The sequence below is a fragment of the Pyxicephalus adspersus genome, chromosome 2 (assembly GCF_032062135.1).
Source record: "Pyxicephalus adspersus chromosome 2, UCB_Pads_2.0, whole genome shotgun sequence".
In the NCBI taxonomy this organism is placed as follows: domain Eukaryota; kingdom Metazoa; phylum Chordata; class Amphibia; order Anura; family Pyxicephalidae; genus Pyxicephalus; species Pyxicephalus adspersus.
In genome coordinates this window covers 84,501,746-84,524,675 of record NC_092859.1, presented here as the reverse complement: position 1 = coordinate 84,524,675, position 22,930 = coordinate 84,501,746, and the positions used below count along the sequence as shown (strand labels likewise).

Below are 22,930 nucleotides of genomic sequence, written 5' to 3'. Positions count from 1 at the left end.
TTAATATTATTAGCACCGAAACATGTCAAAAGTGTGTGTTCAGGGCTCACTGCTTGACATGCTCATGTTGTTTTATTCTGCAGGTATTTGGGTAGGGGATATGTTACTCTGCCTAAATATTTGCCTTATATTCCTATATAGAACTTTGGAATAGTTTGCATAGTGCGCCCTCTACTGTTTATTATATAGTTTATACCTTTTAAAACCATACAGCTGTCTGGAGCAAAGGTGATTTCTTTCAATGCTGGAAACAACTGTCAAAAGTTGCTCCTTATTTGAATGACATTGATATGCACTTCTTGTTTTGACCCTGGAGCAGAAAATAATGGAATTGCCCCAACTAATCCTTCCATATTTTATCGATTTAATAGCTACAAAAATTGTTACAATTATTGCCTAATATTTAACCTTTTTTTAATATTTGGTTACACTAATTAGCCCTAGTAAACTCTATCTTCCCCTTGGTTTTTTATTTTCTTGCTGATTTTGGTGTTTATTTTTGTTTTCTTTTAATATTTAAACTTTGTCTTTGTTTAAAAAATCTTTTGAAAGAAACATTTTGTAGCGTTTCATGCCAGAATCATAATTTACTGTAATTTTAAACAAAACAAAGAAAAATTGTGTGCTGCTTCATGCCAGTATCATATTTTACTGTAATTTTAAACAAAACATAAAGAAAAATTTCTCCTTATTTTGATCATCTGTGCTATGTTTTATGGCAAAAGAAGAATGAAACGTTTGTTTTGGCACAAAAAGGTTGAAGATTGGGAAGGTTTAGGCTACGTACACACGTCAGATAATTCTCGTCCGATAATCGCCTCAGGGCTGATATTGGATGAGAATCTGGTGTGTGTGTACAGTGTTCATGGATCCATTCTGGGCGATCCAAGGACGAGGAACGATCATAATGAAAGCGAAGGGGAGACCTCCGTCCTTTTCCCTCCCCGCGGAGCAGAACGGTGCTGTATGTACAGCACTTGTTCATACATCGTGCAGTGTTTTGTCGTTGGAAAGGATCGTAAAAGATCCTTTCCAACGACAATTATTGAATGTGTGTATGCAGTCTTGGATTCAGTAGCATAGGAAAAAACTTGGAAGCTCTGCTTTACTGATCACTAAATATTATTATAAACAGAAATATTTTAAATACAAGTGCCCATGCAATAGATCCGATCAAAACTTTGTTTCTATCTAGTAAACACATATGAAAAAGCAAAATTTTATGGGTGTGCTGTGGTTTGGGAATTTCAACCAGTCAATTTTCAGAATTTCAGTTGGGTCATATGGTCCATAACCAAAGTTGGTTGGGGGTCTGTTTATATAGTTGTGGTTGAGATACTGAAGCAGCCATGACAAGTCACTAATTTTAGCTGTCACAAGCTTCTAGAAGGTATGAAACTAAAACATTTATATGACCTAACTATTGCCTATTCACTATAAACAACGCCAGGGAATGATTTCTGTATTTTATTGAGATAGCCAGCTCATAGACTTGCACTGGGATATGGTGTAGTAAAGCACAATCATTATGTAGCACTAAAGAGGGAAACACCCCAATAGCCCCATAACGTTCCACATTTGGAGGGGGACTGTCTTTTTTTTTTTTAACTAGATCCCTCTATTTCACCTCAGTTGACCCTCTTATTGGTCTGCTGATAGATCCTAAAGAAACATGTATTATGTTACTAGAAAAGTGTTATACTAAACTATTTTATAAAAAGAAGAGAAGCTTCTTTTGCAGGACCACCATCAGAACTTCCTGGGCCCCGCTCCTCCATTTCTAAAAGTTTCAGAATTGCAAATGTCAGGCCCTTTTAATTAGGGCTCTGTAGAAAAATCTCCCTTAATGGCAGCCCTGCACATTTGTAATTACCAATAGGGCCCTACACTTAAACATTGTTATATAAAAAAAAAAGCTGCATCAAACTAAAAATGTTATTTATAATCATGCCGATTTCCTATACATTATGGGGATAATTTATAACAGAACAAATATTGCTAAATCTTCCTGGGGTATGCGAACCGTAACGTGACATTGAAAGATCATACAACCAGGTTCTCCTTTATTTCTCTCTTTATTCGTATCAACTGCTCTGCTGGCATTAGACTCCTAATACCAGGGGAACACAACGAACATTTGTAAAGCAAACCATTGTCCTTTTTAAAGGTGTTTTTTTTGTGCTTTTAAAATGCCCCATAAACGCCCTCATAAATTACTAACTATAAAAAAATCTATATATCTACTTAAAATTCCACAGGGAAAGTTATAGGTATTGACAAACCCCAAAATTGATCCCTCTTTGATAAATCAACTGGTATCATGGCAAATATGCCAGTTATAGTCCGTGATCAAAACATGTAAACCCACTATATGTATATTCTCCATGTGTTCCTTTGCAATCTTCTAAATGCAAAGCAGTAATTAAAATAAGAAAAATTAAAGCGTCTGTCCATCCAAATGTGGGTGTGGGCAGTACTACCCACTGGCATTCTATCTCTTAACCTCTTAGTGCCTTTGTGTTGCATCTGTCCTAACAGTAAATGGATTCAAAGTTTAACATGGAGATAACATCCAAATACAGAAATCTTCTCGACAGTCAGCATGTAACAGTGTATTTAAAGTATATACTGTATTCCCACACCCATTTATATATATTACACACACACACTATACGGCCAAATGTTTGAAGACAGCTCACATCATACCAACTATACAGCTGAACGTATGTGGACACTTCTCCAAGGAGTGTCGGGACGGAATGACTGTCTTCCCAGCCCAGCCAATCAAGATGGCCAAAGAACAGGACCTATCGGATAACATTACTTTATTGCAGAAGGAACATCAACTGTCACTTCTGTATTTACCAGGGACTTGCCTGGTCACAAGTTTTTAAATTAAGGGTTCTGCTTTAATAAAAAAAGTCTTGGATAAAGAAAAAAAAAAAAGAAAAAAAGTTTCTATTTAGCATGTGATAGCATGCAAACAATTATTTACTTGAAATAGCTTACTTTTTTAATGAATCAAGGCAAAAAAAGTTGTTGGGAAGAAGATTTCTTGGAACAGACTCATAAATATGAAAGAGTGAAAAAAAAATCAATTTATTTTTCAACGCAACATACAAAAAATGTCCAACAATAGGCTCAAAACGATGCTTCAAAATAAATGTACAAAAATAATTTGGATCTTTTTTTATTCTCTCATTTCTCCATCTTCTTCCTCTTCTTCTACTCCACGTATATACAGTACATTATTACACCTACAAAAAAAAAAAAAATCATTGGTAAAAGTCAATAAAAAGGTAAATAGTGTACACCAGAAGTAAACCTGAACATTCTATTATGTGCTACTTTCCATTGAATATGAAAAATTGACAATTGAAGGGTTGGGAAAAGAATGGTGAAAATCTATGAATCATAGGAATGAAAGTATCTGATGATACAGGGGGGTGAAGCAGACTGGGGGAAAACTGGATTCCCATGGGCAAAAGTTTAAAAAAGAGCATAAAGCTTGTGTTATGGAGGACGGAGTAGTAAAGAGGTCTTTGTGATGGAGAGAGCATAATGTCAGCAGAAACAGAATGTGGATGAGGAATTCGGAACCAGATCATAGACAGAAATAGGAAGAAAGAACGCATAAAGAGCAGACTAGACAGCGAAGGAGTTAGGGAAACAGACTTCCTACAGGAGTAGGAATAAGGAAGTACATCTACGATTCCAAGTTAAAAAAAAAAAATTATGTAGTATCCACTTTTATATTACATCAATGCAACATAGAAGAAGCAGGATACTTGCCTTATTAGAACTTCTCCAAGATGTCCAGATAATGCACCATCAATGTATTCTTCTGTATTGGCGAGCTGCAGCATAAACAAGTGTTAGGTGTGCATAGAGATATAAAGCAATGTGTATGATAGCAGTAAATGCACTTGCTGTCTTTGGTACAGGTCAAGTCAAAGTACAAACATGATAGAAATGTGTTCGTAGGACATCTTCTAGTGGCAGGTACTGGAGAGATCTGACCGAATCAAAGATACATCTGGGAAAGGCCGGTAAACAACACTACGTAAGCCCAGGCTCATCCCAAATCCAGCTGCTCCATGTACTTATTCCTTTATAACTATGGTTGTTTACTACAAAGGTTACTGGTAAAGTCCAGCAGAAGGTTTTGCTGTATTTATAGTACAATGATGTGTACTGCTATAGAAATGAACAAATTACATTTATTAGCATGTAAGTAAACCCATACACTGAAAGATTTGCACACCCAGTAATAGGTTTTATCTAACATATCTAAATGTAAATTACCCATTCAAGACTAAAACCCTGCACAGACAGTAGATCTCTCTTGCTGGAAACAATCTTTTGCCATTTCTTCCAGTGACATAGGCACTGTACACTCCATAACTATTCTGATCTATGGAGAGGAGAGAATGAGTGGAAAGCTCCTTGCAGGGCTCTCCTCCATAGAAAAGTAGGACGAATCAATCAACCATGTCTTGGGAACACACAAGCTAGTCAAGCACAACCATTCATTTCAGGCAACAATCATCTAGCGTGTGTACACCGATTATCCCCCCTAACCAAGAAAATATATAAAAAGAGTAAAATATGTAAAAAAAAAAAAAAAAAAAAAAAAAAAAAAGCTAGATACTAACACTGTCCCGAGTGCTGGAAAGAACATGAATGCGGAGCACTTTTAGCCATGTTATGAGGTCCTAAAGTCAGATGTTAAAGCTTTCCTAATATTAAATAAAAATTGTAATAACCCAAGCTACCTCTTCCAGCTAAATTACAGATTGATAGAAATACTGAAACAACAAATCCACCAATTGTCAGTTTGGTGCACTGTGCCCTGTGTGTCACAATTTGTAATTTTTTCTTGTATTCCACTCAATATGTAACCTAGTGACAGGACTAATATCTAGCTAGATATCCTTACTATGGAACCACAGCTAATCCTTATTTAAGAGAAGGAACTAAAGCCACGTAAGCTTTGAAATTCATGTATGCCACCATCTTAGCCTCTGTTTACATTTGCAGCTGCCAATTTACTGCAAATTGTACCAGCTTTCTGGGAAAGTTCCAAAAAGATGTACACACGTTGGTTCCATTTTAAGTTCTGGATGGCAAGGGGAGGGTTAGATCTTCTATAGGCTGTGCACTACCAAAAACACTATGATTGTGCAGTCATCAATGTAATTATTACCTGCATGTTCATGTAGCCATCCACAGAGACCAGATATCCCTTGTATTCCATACCCCACTTCAGCTTTACCATTACTGGCTTACCAGTAAGGCCATTTAGGAATGGTTTAGGATTTAGTGGCAAACTCTACAAAGACAAAAGAAAGGGGTTATAAAAAAAACATGCATAGCTTAGCTTGTATTGAATAATAAGAGTATGTGAATAATACAAGTAAGAAAAGCAATTTGTATGTTTTTATTACATATCATTTTGCAAGCTACACTGTGATAGTGACAATGACAGGGGAATGGACAAGATGCCCCATGCCAAGGGTGCAAACACGAGAACCTACTATGTAGATTCTCGTGTTGGTAAGCCCCACTTACAAAAAAAAAAAAAGGTAAGCAAATGTAAAAATAAAGAACAGCTTTTGCAATATTCACTTTTCTCTGCTGGAAACTCTCCTGCACTAGTGAAAATATTTGGAGTCATCTTGAAGTGTATGTCCAGCCATTTTTATTGTGTGCCAGAGATGAACTCCCTGCACACATCTCCCTGGCCCAGCCAATCAAGATGGGGAAAGATTGTTGCTGGGTAGAAGAAAGATGGCAGTGATGTGATTTGTCACCAGAATTGGTGGATGGGATGTGGTTGGAGATTCTCATTTCCATGACAACTTCCTGGATTATTTAGGAAATATTTCTCTTACTTCCTGTGTGTACAGGGCTAGAAATGAAGGGGATTCTTTAAATGAAACCCTTGTCCCTGGTAAATAAAAAAAGAATATATATATATATATATGTCAATAAATACAATGCTTTATATGAATAATTCAGAAATAAATGAATAAACTTAATCCTATGTGCTCTAACATATATCAGACTAGGCCCATGTGCATTGTTACTGAGCACCGCTCTGTTGTGTCATTTCCCACCTCAGAGTGAATGGAGTGTCACATGCAGAGCACACCGGGCCATCCCCCGGGGGAATCCAGGCTTTAGCATCCTCTACGAGTAACGTTTATGTCTCCCGAAGACTTACCATTGTGCCGGTGAATCCGCCGCTGATCTACAGACCAGTAAAGCGATGAAAAAAATTTCCCCGCGGAATGCTCGAAGAACACACCGCCAGAGAGAGCAGGAAATGGCTGCGACAGAAAGACCAAAGAGAAGGGAAGACCAGACTGCTGGGAGGGACTAGGATCATAGAGAACTGCTCCCCCTTGGGGTGGGAGGTATAAAGTGAGACTAAGGGCAAGTGATAGGGATAGCACACCACTTGTCTATTCAGTGTAATGCATCTAATTCAGTAAATCACAAACACGAATAATGTGCATAAAGTCTATTCACTGTGGTTGTATAAGTCGGTGGGATAGCTGCTCGTATCCATACCACAAGCAAAGTATCAGAGCTGGTGGAACATTGTGCTGAATACACACTTATAATGGATACAGGATGGATGTGGCTCACCCTCATCATGGCAACCACAATGCATCAAAAGGAGAACATAAATACACCTCAGCATGCAAAAAAACACCATCTGTGAGAAAAAAAGAAATAGAAAAACAGGCACAGTTACTCATTATATTCTGAAGAGGGGTATAGTTTTTTGTAATCTCCTCTGAATGGGTGCTATGGGTAAAAGCATTTTCTGATGTACCACAGTTTATAGATCTTTGTCCTGCCTAAGACCATTTCAGTCTACAGGTATATGTGATGAGGTGTGATACTCTACAGGTATATGTGATGAAGTGTGATACTCTACAGGTATATGTGATGAGGTGAATACCAATTCTTATTTGATTGTTTTATATTATTTGTTGTTTTCTCAGATCCTCTTTTAGGTAAGTATGACCTTAACCGTGTATTTAATTTAACTGTTATATTTAATGGCATCAAATAGTTTAACTTTGATAACTATCATTTCTTGTTAGGTCTTGGATTCAAATAAAAAAAAAAAAAACCCATACTGAGTGAGAAAAAGCAAACAAAGATTTTGGATTTCTTTAGTGATACCAAGGATAATGCAACTAATGTTAATAGTAACAATAGTAATACTTCACTTAACCGTGAGATGATCAATAAATCAGAGCCTTCACAGTCCTCGTCAAGCACCATTAGGAAGATCATTATTTACAAATGTATTTATCTTTTAAAAAAATTATTATTAATGGTCCGCGGGATTGAAAATTATGAATTTAGTGGTCCGTGAGGTCCGAAAGATTGGGTCTGCTAATCTAAACCATTTAAGACAAGGTCCTTACATTTAACTATCACTCATCTACTATAGCTTATCAGCCCCTGTTTAACTTGCTGTAAGATTAAACATTCACATTTCCTTACCTTGAACTTACCTGGTCATTTACGTCCAACCCAGTCCTATCACAGCCAAGAATCACTCATATTGGTCACCAATATTCCAGATTGGTTTCATTTACGTGTGCTTGATTTATTCCTGATGAAGCAACTGTAATAATGCTGTGCGAAACATGCCAAGTTTAAATACACCCACAATTTCCCTGCCAATACTCCACCCAACAAAAGGGCCTTCAATATGAAGGATTCAAACTTATTATATCAAAGGAACATTTATGAATGGTAACAATGTGAACAGTCATTGACAATATGGAATTGTTATCTAAGCACATATGAAGGATAAATGGTGCCAATTTATTTGCTTGCTTTGATTAACTATCTTTTTTTAAATGTTTTTATGTTTCATGATTGTAAATAAAGGATACAAGACTTTAATATAACATATGCACTACATTTTCTTTCTATTGATGCCTTACTTCTAGGAAAACCTTTTTGGTTTGGAGTTTTTAATTTTTTTGTTTTATGCCTTCTACGTGTTTGTAGGGTTATAGCATATTTAGACCATAAAAGTCTCTACTCTGTTGTTCTATCCCTTCACATTTGTTTAACTACATTTTTTTTATTTTTAAAGGAATGTTGCCTTGCTGCAAATTTCCACTAGATGTCACTTTATTCATGTTTTTCAGAACAAACTGATTCTTCTCTGATCAGGGAAATCTAACAGAATGTAAATGTTATTACAATTGCAATATATATATAGCTAATCCAATTTTTTGACAGCTTTTAAAATCACTGACAAAAAATATTTGTTTAAATTACCTTTATTCCTAGCTGTCCCAGGACTGCTTAATACAAATTTACAAATCAGTCAAATAAACATGCATTTAAAAAGTAGCACAGGTTTTCTTGGTAAAGGTAACTTTTAATATTTGCATCCAGGCAGCAAGTTTAAAACACAACTCCTACCATTTTTTTTGGTTCAGAAAGGAAAGTGTTAGAAAGATAAACATAGAACTCCTTGATTATTGAATTCTTCAATAAGTACCACAACCCGAGAAATATAATGTTTAAAAGAAAAGTATAATTCCCTTTGGGAAAAAGGAGCCCCCAAAAGAAACAATTCATACTGGATAAAGGGGCTTTCAAGATACCAAATCCCACATTATCTTAAAATAATTTTTATTTATAAAACCGTTTAAAATTAATCATATTTCACACAAACAAAATTTATACAGGAAGATAATTCAATAAAACCAATCAATAGGTCTATAGAAGCACTAGACAATTATTTTATTATCAATACAAAGCATTTGATCATACAAGATTTAACTACTAGTAATGGTAAGTAATCAATTATATTACTCTCCAAGTTATTAAAATGGAAAACAAATGGTTGGAGGGTATATTGGAAACGCTACGCGATTTGCATTTTCGAATTGATCCATGAACGACCAACAGGGAACGACCACTGTAAATGTCAATAGAGAAGATTACAATGGGATGCTTGCTTGCTTTCCCCCTCCCCCTTCAAGAAAAAAGAACAGAAACTCATTTGTTTATCTGTCACCCTTTTGTCATCTTTCAGGAGGCTTTAGGCATTTTTTGAATGATCTGTAAGGGTACCAACAGATTTGTCCACAGTTGTAGTCCAAAGCATCCTATATAACCATTACCCTCCTTAGCGGTAACCACGAGTGGGGCTCGGGGTGAATTATCTATACCAAAAGCAGTAACCCCAATCCACACTCGGGGTGGAATTGCCAGGGAGTTTCAAGTCTTACCTGGCCTCCACATTCCCACGACGTCCTCTGGCAAACCCTGCGGTGTCCTCCAGTGATGCCCGGCATCTGCTTCCCTAGCGTGTGGCCGTTGGGGACATGAGGCCAGGGGAAGCAGATGCTGGCTGGGCAATACGAGCTTGTGGCTGGGAGGCGGGACCAGGCGGGAAGTTTAAAACATTAGGTATTTTTAAATGAACCATTTTGACATTTAAAAATGCTTATTATTAAGACCGCCAGGGAGGATAATCTTGCTTGATTCCACCCTATACCATGACATCTAGTTCTACTTCATTTAGAGCTTGGGGATACATTTTTTGCCCAGGTCTTATGCTTGATAATAAAAATAGTATACTGTAATATAAAAAACAACCATTTGGGGGTCAATATATAACTTAAAAAAGGAAGCTGCTTAACCACACAGTAACAAAACCATCTGTAATGTTTTGCATTAGATGCCAAAGGAAAGACCCAATAAGTGTATCTGTAATGCGTAAAGTAGAAATTAAAATATAATGTAAATACATATTAGGGGCTTGACTATGTCATTAGTCTCAATTAATGATTGTAAATGAATAGCTGAAAGGAAAAAGCGAATGTATTGTTAACTGTAACTAAAAAAAATACTTGCATTGATATTCTAACCTGCACAAGAATGATAAAATGTGGAACATGACTGGTTGCTACAAGCAAAGTCACCTTCTGAAATGTTTGAAAGTAAAGTAATGTATTTTCACCCAAGATGTGCATACATAATATTCTCCAACCCTTTGCTTCAAGCCTTTTGTTTCAGAGGAGCTAAAGGTACTTAAATGTCTAAATAAGTTTTGCAGAAAAGTTTGTATTTTATAACTATAAATACTACTCTTTTATTTCCTATGGAATAAATGTTCTGAAGAGCTGGAACTAGATGGCCTCAGGTGGAGTATTACAAATGGAACTATCTGTTTTGATTTGGAAGCTCTGGTTTTGGCACAACTAAACTTGAACTGTCTCATAATGAGTCTGATTCTATCTGACACTGCAAAAAAGCAAAATACATTAGCCAGGCAGACATCAGATTAACCACACATCACTGAAAAGCATCTTGTTAAACTGTAAAAGAAACTATGTAGAATTATATGGAGGCTAATAACTGGACTTTGGACATATCGCAGTTAAATATTAAATTCTAAATGGACCCATGAATATCCAGAGTTTCCTTCCCCTTAATAATAACACAGTGGATTGTTTATAAACAATCCAGCAGTCTAAGATGGTATGAAGTATGTTAAACCAAATTAAAAATTGCTGGAAATCCTTTATTGTAAAAAACTGTGAGGAAAGTTAATTGGTAGATATTATCCACTGTTCAAGTATTAAGGCAATGAGTTAAAATTCTACAAACTGTGATACCATTGGCAATTGGTTGGGTGACTTTGAAATGCAGTCTTTGGTACTGATGTATTGCAGCCCAGGGTATAAATCAGCATTTTCCAACCTTTTTAACATGGGGAACAGTACTTGAAAGTACTTTAAGGTCCTACTGAACCATTTAAACTGTAGGGTATTGGGAAGAATGTCACCACTACAGATAGTTATCAGTTTAACTAAACTGAGGAACATTGTTTTAAGTGGAATCTTAGACATAGAGTTGGCCGAATACAGAAGCTTGGTTACAGGAACCTGTGCACAATGCACCCACAAACTCATATAAGAGGAAGCATTTTTAAATATATCTCAGTGTTTAGATTAAAGCAGTATAGATAAGGAAACATACAGTGAAAGACAAACTCAGGTTATCGGGTAATGGGAAAATGCCAGGAAGGGTATAGACTAAATCAACAATGCATTAGAAGAAACAGAGTGAAAAGGAAATACAACTACAAGGACTGACTAAAATCAGGTTTCCATATAGAGTGCAGAGGTCTTATGTAACATACTATATGCAGGGGTCACGTGCAAAGGGTGCTGGGGACAGATGTAACAAGTAGAGTACAGTGATCAGGTATAACATAAAGGGTGCTGAGATCAAGTTTAAAGTACATAGTACAGGGGTAAAGTGTAATGCACAGAGTGCAGGAGTAAAGTTCAGAAGGCAGGGGTCAGGTGTAAGAGGGGGTTGGGATTGTGAGTATCATACAAAATGCAGAAATCAAATGTAACAGAGTTTAGATGCCAGGTGAAATGTACAGGATGCAGGGATTAGGTAAGTGAAATTTACAGAGTGTATGGGCCTAACATACAGCATGCAGTGATCAGAAGTATACAAGTATCAGAATATAAACTATTATGCACCAGTCCTCACCTATTTTTTTTCTCTCAAATCCCCCTGGTGGCATGGCTATCAGCAAATGGAGCTGCCTGAGTCCTCAGTTCTGCTGGTAAGAGGGTGCTGGGATGGCTGGTTCTTGGGAAAAGTAGAATGATGTGCTGTATGTACCCCGTTAAAAGCCACTCTCCGTGGATGTGTTGGGCAGCACAGTGGCTCAGGGGTTAGCACTCTTGCCTTGGCAGCGCGAGATACCAGGTTTGAATCCCAGCCAGGGCTCTATCTGCGTGGAGTTTGCAAGTTTTTCCTGTGTCTGTGTGGGTTTCCTCCCACATTCCAAAAACATGCAGTTAGGTTAATTTGCTTCCCCCCAAAAATTGACCTTAGACTACATTAATGGCATATGACTGAGGTGGGGACATTCGATTGTGAGACCCTTTGAGGGACAGTTAGTGTCATGACTATGGACTTTGTACAGGACTGCATAAAATGATGGAGCTATATAAATACAGTATAATAATAATAATGTGCACTGAACTTCAGCTGCCATAATAGCTGTAACAGCAGCTACCTCCTGTGCTCCTTCCCCTGTTACCTATAATATATGTGGCCCATTGGTGATGTTAGGGGCTGGAACCCTAAAAAGTAAAAGTTTTTACACTATTACTAGACACTTTTATATATGGTTAAATGTACCTTATATTTTGTGTGTGTGTGTGTGGGGGGGGGGAATTAAAACACTGCCCGATCTCAGGCATGCACAGAAGGAACTTTTTCTTCAATAGGGAAAAATAAAATACTGATCTCACACATTTGCAGTTCCACAATTTTTTTTCCCATCTACACGCACTGCGCAGGCTGGATCGGGTGCTGTAGGCAGAGGAACAAAGGAAGGAGGATTCCATTATGACATGGGACATGATCCAAAAAACCTCAGTAGGGATCACTGAATCTGCGAAAGTAAAAAAGTGAGAGGGTGAGAGTTTTTTTTCTTTTATTTAACTTCCACTTTAAGTATCTTGTATCCTAAAATACCTATGCACTGTGGGTCACCCAAGGTCAGTGTTTGGGGTGTGTAATCCAGGCCATTGCCTGGCCACCCATATTTGTTTGAGCCCCCTAGAACTCCCTTACTTCCCAAAACTTCCCCTCTACCTTAGCAGAGCTGCTCAGGTGGAAGAACTACACACAACACTGCACCAGGCTTTGCCCACCTTTCTATAAACTAGAAGGTGCCAGTAAGTTTGTAGGTTCATCTGTACGTTTGCTGGGACTGAGGTGCAGGCTGGACTGTGTATGTATGATGCAGACAGATTTGTATGTTTATGTCCATAGTGCAATGCTGTGTGTATATATTTGTGTAGATTTTTCAATGTATGTAATGTAAAGCTATCTGTATGTTTGTGTGTAATGTGCAGTTTGTATGTTTATTTGTGTGGGTGTGATGCAGAACATATATACTGACGCAGGGGCATTTTTTCATCCCTGAAGCAGAGACATTTTTTACTCCCATCAATGATAGGCATGGCAAAGGTCTGCTGTATGCTGATTTGATCCTTGCCCAGGCCCTCTATTTAGCTTAAATGACCCTGGGATCACCTGTAGGATCTAAAGCTACGTACACACATGCAATGGTTCTCATCTGATAATCGGCTCAAAGCTGATATTGGATGAGAATCTGGCATGTGTACAGTGCTTGTTGTCTGTCTTCTAAATGACCGGCATGGCGGTTCTATGAATGACGAACAATCATAATGCAAGTGAAGGGGAGAGAGCACAGCGGGGTTCCGCTCCGTCATTCTCCCCCTCCCCTCTCCATAGAGCAGAATGGCGCTGTATGTACAGCACACGTTCATGCATCGTGCAGTAGTTTGTCGTTGGAAATAATTGTGAAAGATCCTTTCCCACGACAATTATTGAACATGTGTACGCAGCTAGTGCTTCCACCTCTCTTCTTGGCAGGCAATATTTCTCCATGATGCCTGGCATGGGCAATCGGTATTCTATGGTCTGGGTTCTTTGACAGGGTTTCCCTTACAATGTCTGGGCTCTAGGTAGGGATTACACTTGGCTGGCATTTTGTAAAAATGGGCTTTGTTCCCAATATTTTCCACAGGAAAAACAGCACCAAAGGCCGGAATCTCCTTCCAGAAAATGTGGCAACCCCTCTCTGGGCTTCTGGCCGCATGGCCTAGATTTTAATGAAAACCACGTTCTTGTATACGAAGCCATGAACAGAGTGACCTAGACTACAAAATGAGCTATGTCCTTGAAATAACTCTGTGTTATTTTGGATTTGGATGGACCAGCTGTTTTTCCGTAAAAAGAAAAAATGTTTTCACTAAACAAGTACTAAAATACCATATTAAGCATTTTTAATGTAAAAAGCCTTGGTGACTAAAGGCCCCAAGAATGTCCTAGGTCCAAGAATGTCCCTGTCATGATGAATGCATGGCTGACTAATTCTCCTGTGTCATAAGGGCACCCAGCCAAACTACCAGAGAGGAAAGTAAGTCACTCAAGCATGGCATCTGTAGATGGGAGGAAATTGTGTTTGCTGTCAGTACTGTCATATATTTTTTTTAGTTTAAAAACTGTGCAAGTCTTGATTCGACAAGCTGGAAGACAGTGATTTAGAGGAATGTCTGAGGTGCAGAGGCTGACACAACAGGGAGAAGTGGCTGAGGGCGGGAAGAGGGCGTGCTTCATACTGTACACCATGTAGCCCTGCTGCCAGCCTCCACTTCTCCACACATTGCCAGCACCACTGAACATCCCGCACTGTTATCACAGGAGACACATCTCCGCAACCACCGGGACAACACCAAGCTGCGACAGCCCGGGAACATGGCATGCCCAGAGCCGTCACTCAGGTGTCCCATACAGAGTCACACTATTGTCTCATAAAGCTATGTACTCTCCAATGATGCCACTTCGGTCCACTTCATAATTTACTGCTGAATAGACGGTGTCAGCATTCCAGGAACTGGGCACAACACTTGGCACAGGACTATTGCCCCCTCAGTGCCATGGCAATGGAAGTTTGGAGTTGGATATTGACGCTCTTTGGAGCATCCACACTTGTTACAGGTTGGTATGGGTTCATGATGGCTGGGGGACAAATTGGCATTGTGTATATTGTTTTATTCTGCACATATACAATTCATGTATTGCCTACATAGGTTTATGTATATGGGCAGGAGGGTAAATAAAAGTGTTCTATGGGTAGCTTATTATTGTATTTATTGTACAGCGCTAGGTAATATGTTGGTGCTATATAAATACTGTTTAATAATTGTGTTTACTGATCAGACAAAAATAATCATCATAGACAGGTCAGCTTTACATTACTGCAAGTAAAGTAATAAAGAGAACCTGTTCACACCGCTGTGTCGTAGTAAATTGCATGTGGTAGCGCACCTAGCACAGTGCAATGAGTTTCATCGCCATAATAAAGGGCAACTTAAAGCATGGGCATCATACACCTGTGTTAAAGTGCTCAGTGATGTGTGCAAAAAAAAGACATGATTGTTTTTTTACTGGGACCCATTTTAAATAAATGATCGCAGTAACACTGTGAATTTGGCACATGTGCATTATTTCATTGCAAGGTGATGTAAATGGGCACTAAAATAATAACATTAAATTTGCAAATGTGTATCATAATCATCTTTGTTGCATGCTGATTTTCTGCAGCCTCCTTGCAGTGACTGTCTCCTTCCCTGTACTCTATCATTGGCTGTATGGCATTTCCCAGAGATGGTTTTCTGATGGTGACAACAGTAGGTCACAGGTTGTATCTTGAAATGTGAGAAGCCCCATACAGGGTTCAGGTATTATATGACAGAGGCAAAATGTTGTCAGCTTGTATCAGGAAGTGCTGGAACAAGGATGAAGGGGATATTATGGGGGCTATAAGTTCATCTATTGTGGTTGGAGACATGTCTAGTACATAGTCATAGACTGGAGATTCAATACATAAGGCTACTAGAGATTGCTGCATTTGAAGCCCCTTTGCAAATCAACTTTCCACATGTGTGCTCCCTACAGCACTTAAAATATTTAAATAAATTTATTAGATAAAGAATTACATTTTTAAATTAAACAATTTACCTACTAGAACCCAGCCTAAAGAATAAAGGTAAAGAACAAAGACTACAATTTGCTGGGGTCCTAATAGATGAATAATTATTATTATTGGACAGGATTTATATAGCGCCAACATATTACGCAGCGCTGTACATTAAATAGGGGTTGGAAATGACAGTGACACAGGAGGAGAAGAGGACCTAGAAGAGTTTCCAATCTACGAGATAATAGGCACTAAAATGCCGCAGGTTGGGTACCAAGGGTGTAAGAAGAAGGGACAGAGTAATGATGGATGGATTACCAATGATTTTATTTTAGTGGAAGCTTTAGATGGAATCTTGGATTGGAAACTATCTCTGAAATGTCATGATATGTTGACGCTTTTTTTTTAAATAAAGGATACTGATCAGACAGCTGTTTCTAAAAAATAAAAAGAGGTATCATTGGAAATACCGGTGATTTTAGTTGTAGGGTTTCATCAAACTTCAAAGCTTTTGATCTATAAAATGCACTCTATTGCATAGTTAATAACTGTGACACTTTGTGGTGTATTGCTCCTAGTATTAGTTTGTTTTACTCTTACTGTACTGCATACACTGCCCTGGTCCTCTGCTGTATAAAACTGGTGAAGATATTGTGGTGTCGTCTGTCATCCCTGGTAGGAGACCAGAACAGAGGATGCTGTGTGCCAACTCCCGTGCTTGTCAGCTATTCATTGCCAGCCAAACCACACTAATTACCTTCATGGCATCTACCAATTGTAGCTGTTTGAAGTAGACTTTTTAACATGTGCACACAACCTTGCACCCTGATTCAAACTTTAATTTTGTAAAAAATCAAATTCTTGAATTTTATGGATTCCCATTTTCCCCACACTCCTCCACTACCCAGGTGAATTCTAGAAGTCTAAACCTTGTGTACACTTTGTGTTAGAGTTTATGCAAGCATAATGGGCTTTTCCTTTCTATCGCATCATAGTTTTCCAGTTTGTTGATTAGCAGCCAAGGCTGAGCACTGTATGCAGGGAAGAAGTGGTGAAGGGAACATCGTACTCATGCTTAGATGTTTCCAAGGACTCCTCATTGTGGCCCATTGAAAATTCTGCACACCACTGAATATAAAGTCCCTTATAAATATATATATAGAATATAATATAGAATATAAAGTTGGCTTATTTCTGGGGGTCCTTTAGGCACTGATAGTAATTGTGTATCAATGCGTATTGTGTTGTCAATGTCAGTGACAGAGTTGTTGAGGGCAGCAGGGCTGATTTAGTTTTGTAAAGAAGAATATGAAAATATAAAAGCAGCAGATCCAGACAATAAATCGTGCTTGAGGGTATCGCTAAGTTCATCATCCAAAACAAAGGTTCTTGATCACTCAGCTGAGAATCTAGCATTAGTACAACTGTCCCTGTTTTCCTGGGTCACTGAATGACCAAAACGAAGGATCAATGTTGTTTTCTAATGGGGGTGATGCTGCGGGGCACCTGGCTGCTACTGTAGCAACTTTAGGGAACATGGCACATGCAAGACAGACCACTGAGCCAGTCACCACCTATCTGAAAGTCAGACTTTACCCACTAAGCCAATCACCACCTGTCAGAAAGACAGACTTCAGCCAATTTGATAGAATCACCTCTCACAAAATATCTGTAACAGACTACAGACAGTAAACCAGTCAGCACCTGTCAGTAAGACACACTCTGCTACCTAAGCCGGTCACTACCTGTCAGTAAGACATGTTCAACCCACTGAGCCATCCATCACCTGTCATTAAGACACACTTTACCTACTAAGCCAATCATCACTTGTCAGTAAGACAGACTCTACCCACTGAGCCAATTACTACCTATGAGATAAACAGACTTTACTCACCAGTCACCAATTGTCAGTAATACAGATACTACCCACTAAGCCAGTCACCACCTAATAGTAAGACAGACTGTAACCATTAAGCCACTCTCCACCTGTCAGTAAGATAGATTCCATCCTCTAAGTCAGTCACTACCTTTAAGTAACACACACTTTAGCCACTAAGCTAGTCACCACTATCAGTAAGACAGACTGTAACCACTGAGTCATGCACAACCTGTCAAAAATAAAAGACTTTACCTACTAAGCCAGTCACTACCCTTTAGTAGGACAGACTGTAGCTGCTAACCCAGCCACCACCTGTGGTGGCAAAAAAGGCTCTACCCACCAAGCCAGTCACCACCTGTCAGTAAACAGACCTTAATTTTTGAGCAATTCATTCACCACCTCTCAGTAAGTCATACTTTAACCACTGGGCCATTTATTTACCATCTGTCAGTAAAACAAATTCTAACCACTGAGCCATTCATTCTCCACCTGTCAGTAAGACTCTAAACAATGTGCCTGCAAAAATCAGTTACAAAGACAGACATGTCACTGAGACAAGGTTTGTACATATGTCAGATTTTTTTAGATTTATGATTGAGATCAGTTTGGAGTACATGGGGACTCAGTACACAGCCTGGGGAAATTATTCTACCACTGGGGATAACAATCAGGTGCTCTGCAGCATCAAGCTGCTACGCTATGTGCATTGGGGGCTTTGAAAAGTTTTTATCCTCTTCAATACACTGCTACCACATGTAACTTACATATTGCACATTTAATTACTTTGAGATCCAGATAATCTTTTAGCTACAAATAAGAAGTTTTCCTCTTTAATCAAGATAACTATAATGACTGTGTCTTTAATCACCCATTCTATCAGTGTTCTTTTAATCCAACGAGATATATGCTCTTATATAACAATGAGGAACTTCTGGCTAAAGAACAAATACTACATGATGAAAACAGTATGACAAAAACAAGTAACAGTATAACATGCTGCGTGGCAGTCAGGGTTGGTGTTTGCTTTCTCTTCTTCATTTATAGTGCTTCACTTAACTCCGTGTATGGATGCAGCTAACACTGCAGAGATCTTGTCTTGGCCCATTTTACCAGCCAGGTGCAGTATCTTGTGAGTCAAGAGAATTTCGCTGTCCAAGGAAAAGTTAATAAAGACAAATATGTCTGCTTTAAAGGGAAAGCTTCAGTCATTCCATTAGCTCCAGCTGACATATTTGAGTTCGTAGGAGAGAAGTCTAGCTATGCTTGATGCACATTTTTCAGGTTTCATTTGAGATAATACTGGATCATTACTGGGTCTTTACATTTCTGTCGTGAAGGGAGAATTTTAGCTATATACCAGGACATTGCTCATCATGAAAGTTTACTGGAACAGATGATTTACCTACAAACTGCTCCTCTCTTTGACTTGTTTCACCCTTTAAAGGGCTTATTTATTGAACGTCCTTTAGAGACTGAAGGGCTTGATAAGCCATTTTAGTTAAGAAAGCTGTAATGAAAGTTATGGCCTAACTATTTTTAAACTAGCCCTGGAGGAAAAAATCAGGCTGCAACACTACATTCATTTCAGAGCTGTTCCAACAACAACTGGTCTTCCTTATCCAGCATCACTTAGCACAAAAGATTGATCAAATACTTTGCTGGGCATCATAGCCCTGTTCTGTAGAGCCACCATTGCACCCTTTAGTAACAGTGTATTGGTATAGAGAGCCGTTCCGGGGTCATCATGTTAGACCCAAGAGGCAAAGCAGAAGAGGAACCTGCAACAACACTTGACCAGCCTAAAGAATTTGAAAGGGGTAAGTATTAAAACAAACACCCCCATCTTGTATATCCTGGATACTGGATGGCCCACCCATATTCCAGAGCTCCAGTAAAGTGAGGTAGGTATATTAGTTTATTCATCATCCCGTAGGCAAAGCCAGCAATTTTCTCTTGCAGTTTTGTCTCCATTGTTCAGATTTCAGGAATAGATATAGAGCATCCCACCAGTTTTCCCCACCAACCATGTTGTGCCTATTGTACAGAGAAGCATAGAGATTCAAAAATGATATTGTTTGGCCCATAATGGTTATGTAATAAAAATAGTGAGCATTTTTGGAGTTATCAAAATCAGTGTTAACTGCCCTGTGCAGTTCAGTAAACTATAGAACACCCTTCCCATTGTTATTAATATGGGGCAGAGGGTAGGGGTAAATCTGTAGTTCTAACATACTTCCTGTCCTCCGATGACATTGCTGCTTCTCCATAGACACGGTACAGTGAGTCTTGTCACCCTAAGACAGGTAGTGTGGAAATGGCTGGATCCTTGGGAGAATACAGAGTAGACACAGATATTTATAATTGGATATTTATTCTCAGTTGTCTTGATTGTTGAATGTCGTATACCAAGAATAAGAATGTAGTGTTCTGAACAAAATGAGCATTTGTACTTTTTTATCTTTAGCATTAGTGTGAGCATACAGAATTTCACTTAATGTATCGTTGGGCTCTTGAAAACGTTCAGCCCTAAACCAGTTCCTATTATATTTTAATTTAAATACAATTTATTATGGAATGAGGTGAAGCTGGAAATAAAATAAACATCTCTGCAGGCATCTCTGTAGTGGTTCTTGTTCTTTATTCATCACTTCTTTTGATCTTTACATTACGTACCTCTAAACGTCTCTGTCTTTACCCCTTGGGATCCTTTACTTAAAGCATATGTAGCCTGACAGGAAAATACATTTTGAAAGAATATTATATTCAAAAATCATAATTGCAAAAAGGGAGTCATATAACAGCAGCCATATAACTGGAGGGCAGGAGAACATTGACAGTGTCTAATATTGATAGATCAAAGAATCCTACACAGGACTTGCTCTGCCAAAGGGGACAGCGAGGAGTGATTGGTACTGTATTGTAATACTTTAGTAGTACTGTTAAAGTTTTGTGACTTGATACCAAGATTTGCCTAATCTTTTGTCATTTTAACATCATATTATCATGTTACCTCTAAGAAACCATGCTTACTCTACCAATATATGAAAAAGTGATCTGGATTTTATCTTTACCTTGTATTGTACTAGAAGGTGTTGGTTGTTAAAGAAATTATTTATCACAAATCCATAAAGGGCAAAGTGGCAGGTTTGTTTTACACCCACCCTCCCCACATTCCGAGTCACTGTAGTGGTAGTTTACATAGGGTTATGGTTCCTCTCCCTACCCTCATGACAGCTCAGGGCAAATGCCCAAGTACAAACTATTTTCCAGGATCAAGGGAAGTTAGTTAGTCACTCCTATACACCTGGCGGCACAGCTCCTGGCAACTGAACAAAGTGGTGTAGGAGAAAAAAAAATGTTGTTATATTCTGCAGGTAAATGAGGCATTAAGATAGGTTTGCTATTCCAACCACCAAACCCTCAGTATAAAGCTTTTTAAATTATCGTCTCGATTTGTTATATCAATATTTCAACCATTTTTTGTTTATTTTTTTTATTTTGTTACTTATTATTATATGTTTTTTATATTTTACATTTTTTTTCCAAAAGCCACTTTGCAATGTTTTGTGGCATAGTGGCTGATTGCTTCACTTGAATACTAGGATCCTAAGTCTGAACCTCAGCCAGAAGTTTGCTTGTTCTCCCTGCGTTTGTGTGGGTTTTCCTTGGCAATCTGGTTATCACCTACATGCCCAGAACATTCTGATAGGTTAATTGGCTTTCATCTATGCTAAGTGATAATATTACACACATACTTCTGTTGGCTTTGCATAGCAAGATGCAGTGACGTTGTACACTGCTGAGAACTACCACAATGCTTTGGAGGCTGATCAGCGACATTGCTGTGCAGACTGCAAGAGCAGTTTTACTCAGGACCACATACAGAAGGCAGCAGTGTCACCCTATTGGCGGAAGTTCAGGGGCAAGATTTTATTATGAGCATTTCCCAGTGACTAAGGCTTTAAGAAGGGAAATACTTGCAGACTTTTCATTCCTGAGATCAGAATTCCATGTAAATAGTGTTTTTTTTGGTATTAGAGTCAGTTCTGACCTGAAACACATTAATGAAAAGTCCTCTGGTATTCACCATGCATACGTTCTTATAATTCTGGAACAGCAGGATTGTCAGTACTCACTTACTCCCGGGTAAAATGAACAATCATTACACAGAATGGCATTTTTAACTGTACAGGTGAATTATGACTTTTGAGTTTTTCTGGTTATTCAAATACCATTTTGCTTAATCTCCCTTTAGTCATGCAGCTGACATTAGAAGATGTGTACAAGGAGCATCACGCTATCCAGGACTACCATGTTCAGTAATTTATTCAAAAAAGTCTTTCCATACCAGAGAAAGTGTTTCTTATCTTCTCTGCAACTGGTATATTAACCCTTAATGACAATTTAAGGCAAGGAAATGTGAATTTATTGTAAATTAAACCTAACAGGGATTTTAAACGTACTTGCTGTTTCCAAAACAAAAACAGAAAGATTTGACTTGACTTGTTTTTTTATTGAAACCTTATTATATGCACACTTTGAGTTTGATTTAGTCTTTAAAGTCCTATAGTCAAGCTCTCGTAAAAGGATTTTAAATGGGCAAAGTGACAGGATTTCTGATACAATACTGAGTCGGGACTAGCACAGTGTAGAACAGAACTAAACCCCACTATACTCACCTTTCCCCATTCCGTTGAAGGGTGCCATCACCTTCTCTTCCTAGTTCCAATCTTCAGCCATCTTGATTGGCAAGGCTAGAATAAAGTAACCTCCGCGCAGGAGTTCATTTAATCCCAGAGATCGCAGAGAAGCCCGGGATTGCTGGGTATCCTGGCGTACTAATGCTGAGCTGTGTATTAATGACTTAAGCTACGTACACACGTCCAACGGTTCTAGCTCGATAATCAACTCAGGGGTCATATCGGGCGAGAATCTGGCGTGTGTACAGCGCTAGTCGTCCATTGTCCTTACGACCATCCTGGCGGATCCACGGATGATAGATGATCCTTATGCAAGGGAAGGGGGAGAGCCGCTCCGTCGCTCTCCCCCTCCCCTCTCCATAGAGCAGAACGATGTTGTATGTACAGCACTCGTTCATGCATCGTGCAGTGCTAGTCGTTGGAAAGGATCGTGAAAGATCCTTTTCAACGACTATGATTGCACACGTGTATGCAGCTTAAGTTATGCTTTAATGACTTCCTCCCCTTTTTCACTTGGGATTGGTCAGGCCAGATGACTGGCTGCTTGGCACTTCATACTAGGTAGTATTTACATAGGTCTGCGCTGACAGGCTTTGAACTTGTGTTAGTGGCATCAGTTTGACCTGAGTTTGAGATGCTTCTGAGATCAATCAGAATTTATTGATAAGTACATTTTATCTGTAGTTGACCTCCTACTGTTCTACATTACATGAGCTTTAAGGTTGTTTTTTATCCCATGGCCTTTATGAT

The 22,930-nt window shown here is 38.6% G+C and overlaps 2 protein-coding genes across 2 annotated transcripts in view; one reads left to right on the top strand and one right to left on the bottom strand.

Annotated features, from left to right (window-relative positions):
• Positions 1-3,075: 3,075 nt before the first annotated feature.
• On the bottom strand, positions 3,076-6,378 carry SNRPF (small nuclear ribonucleoprotein polypeptide F). Its single transcript, XM_072401280.1, has 4 exons — positions 6,227-6,378; positions 5,207-5,332; positions 3,793-3,857; positions 3,076-3,257 (listed from the first exon to the last, which is right to left on the bottom strand). The coding sequence occupies exons 1-4, from the start codon at positions 6,227-6,229 to the stop codon at positions 3,191-3,193; spliced, it is 261 nt and encodes an 86-aa protein (XP_072257381.1). The 5' UTR covers positions 6,230-6,378; the 3' UTR covers positions 3,076-3,190.
• A 7,756-nt stretch (positions 6,379-14,134) lies between these two features.
• Positions 14,135-22,930, top strand: part of NTN4 (netrin 4) — a 73,378-nt gene continuing 64,582 nt past the window's right edge. Inside the window, exon 1 of the mRNA XM_072401279.1 lies at positions 14,135-14,619. Within this exon, the coding sequence (XP_072257380.1) occupies positions 14,559-14,619 (61 nt within the window). The 5' untranslated portion in view covers positions 14,135-14,558. The remainder of the gene's footprint in view (positions 14,620-22,930) is intronic.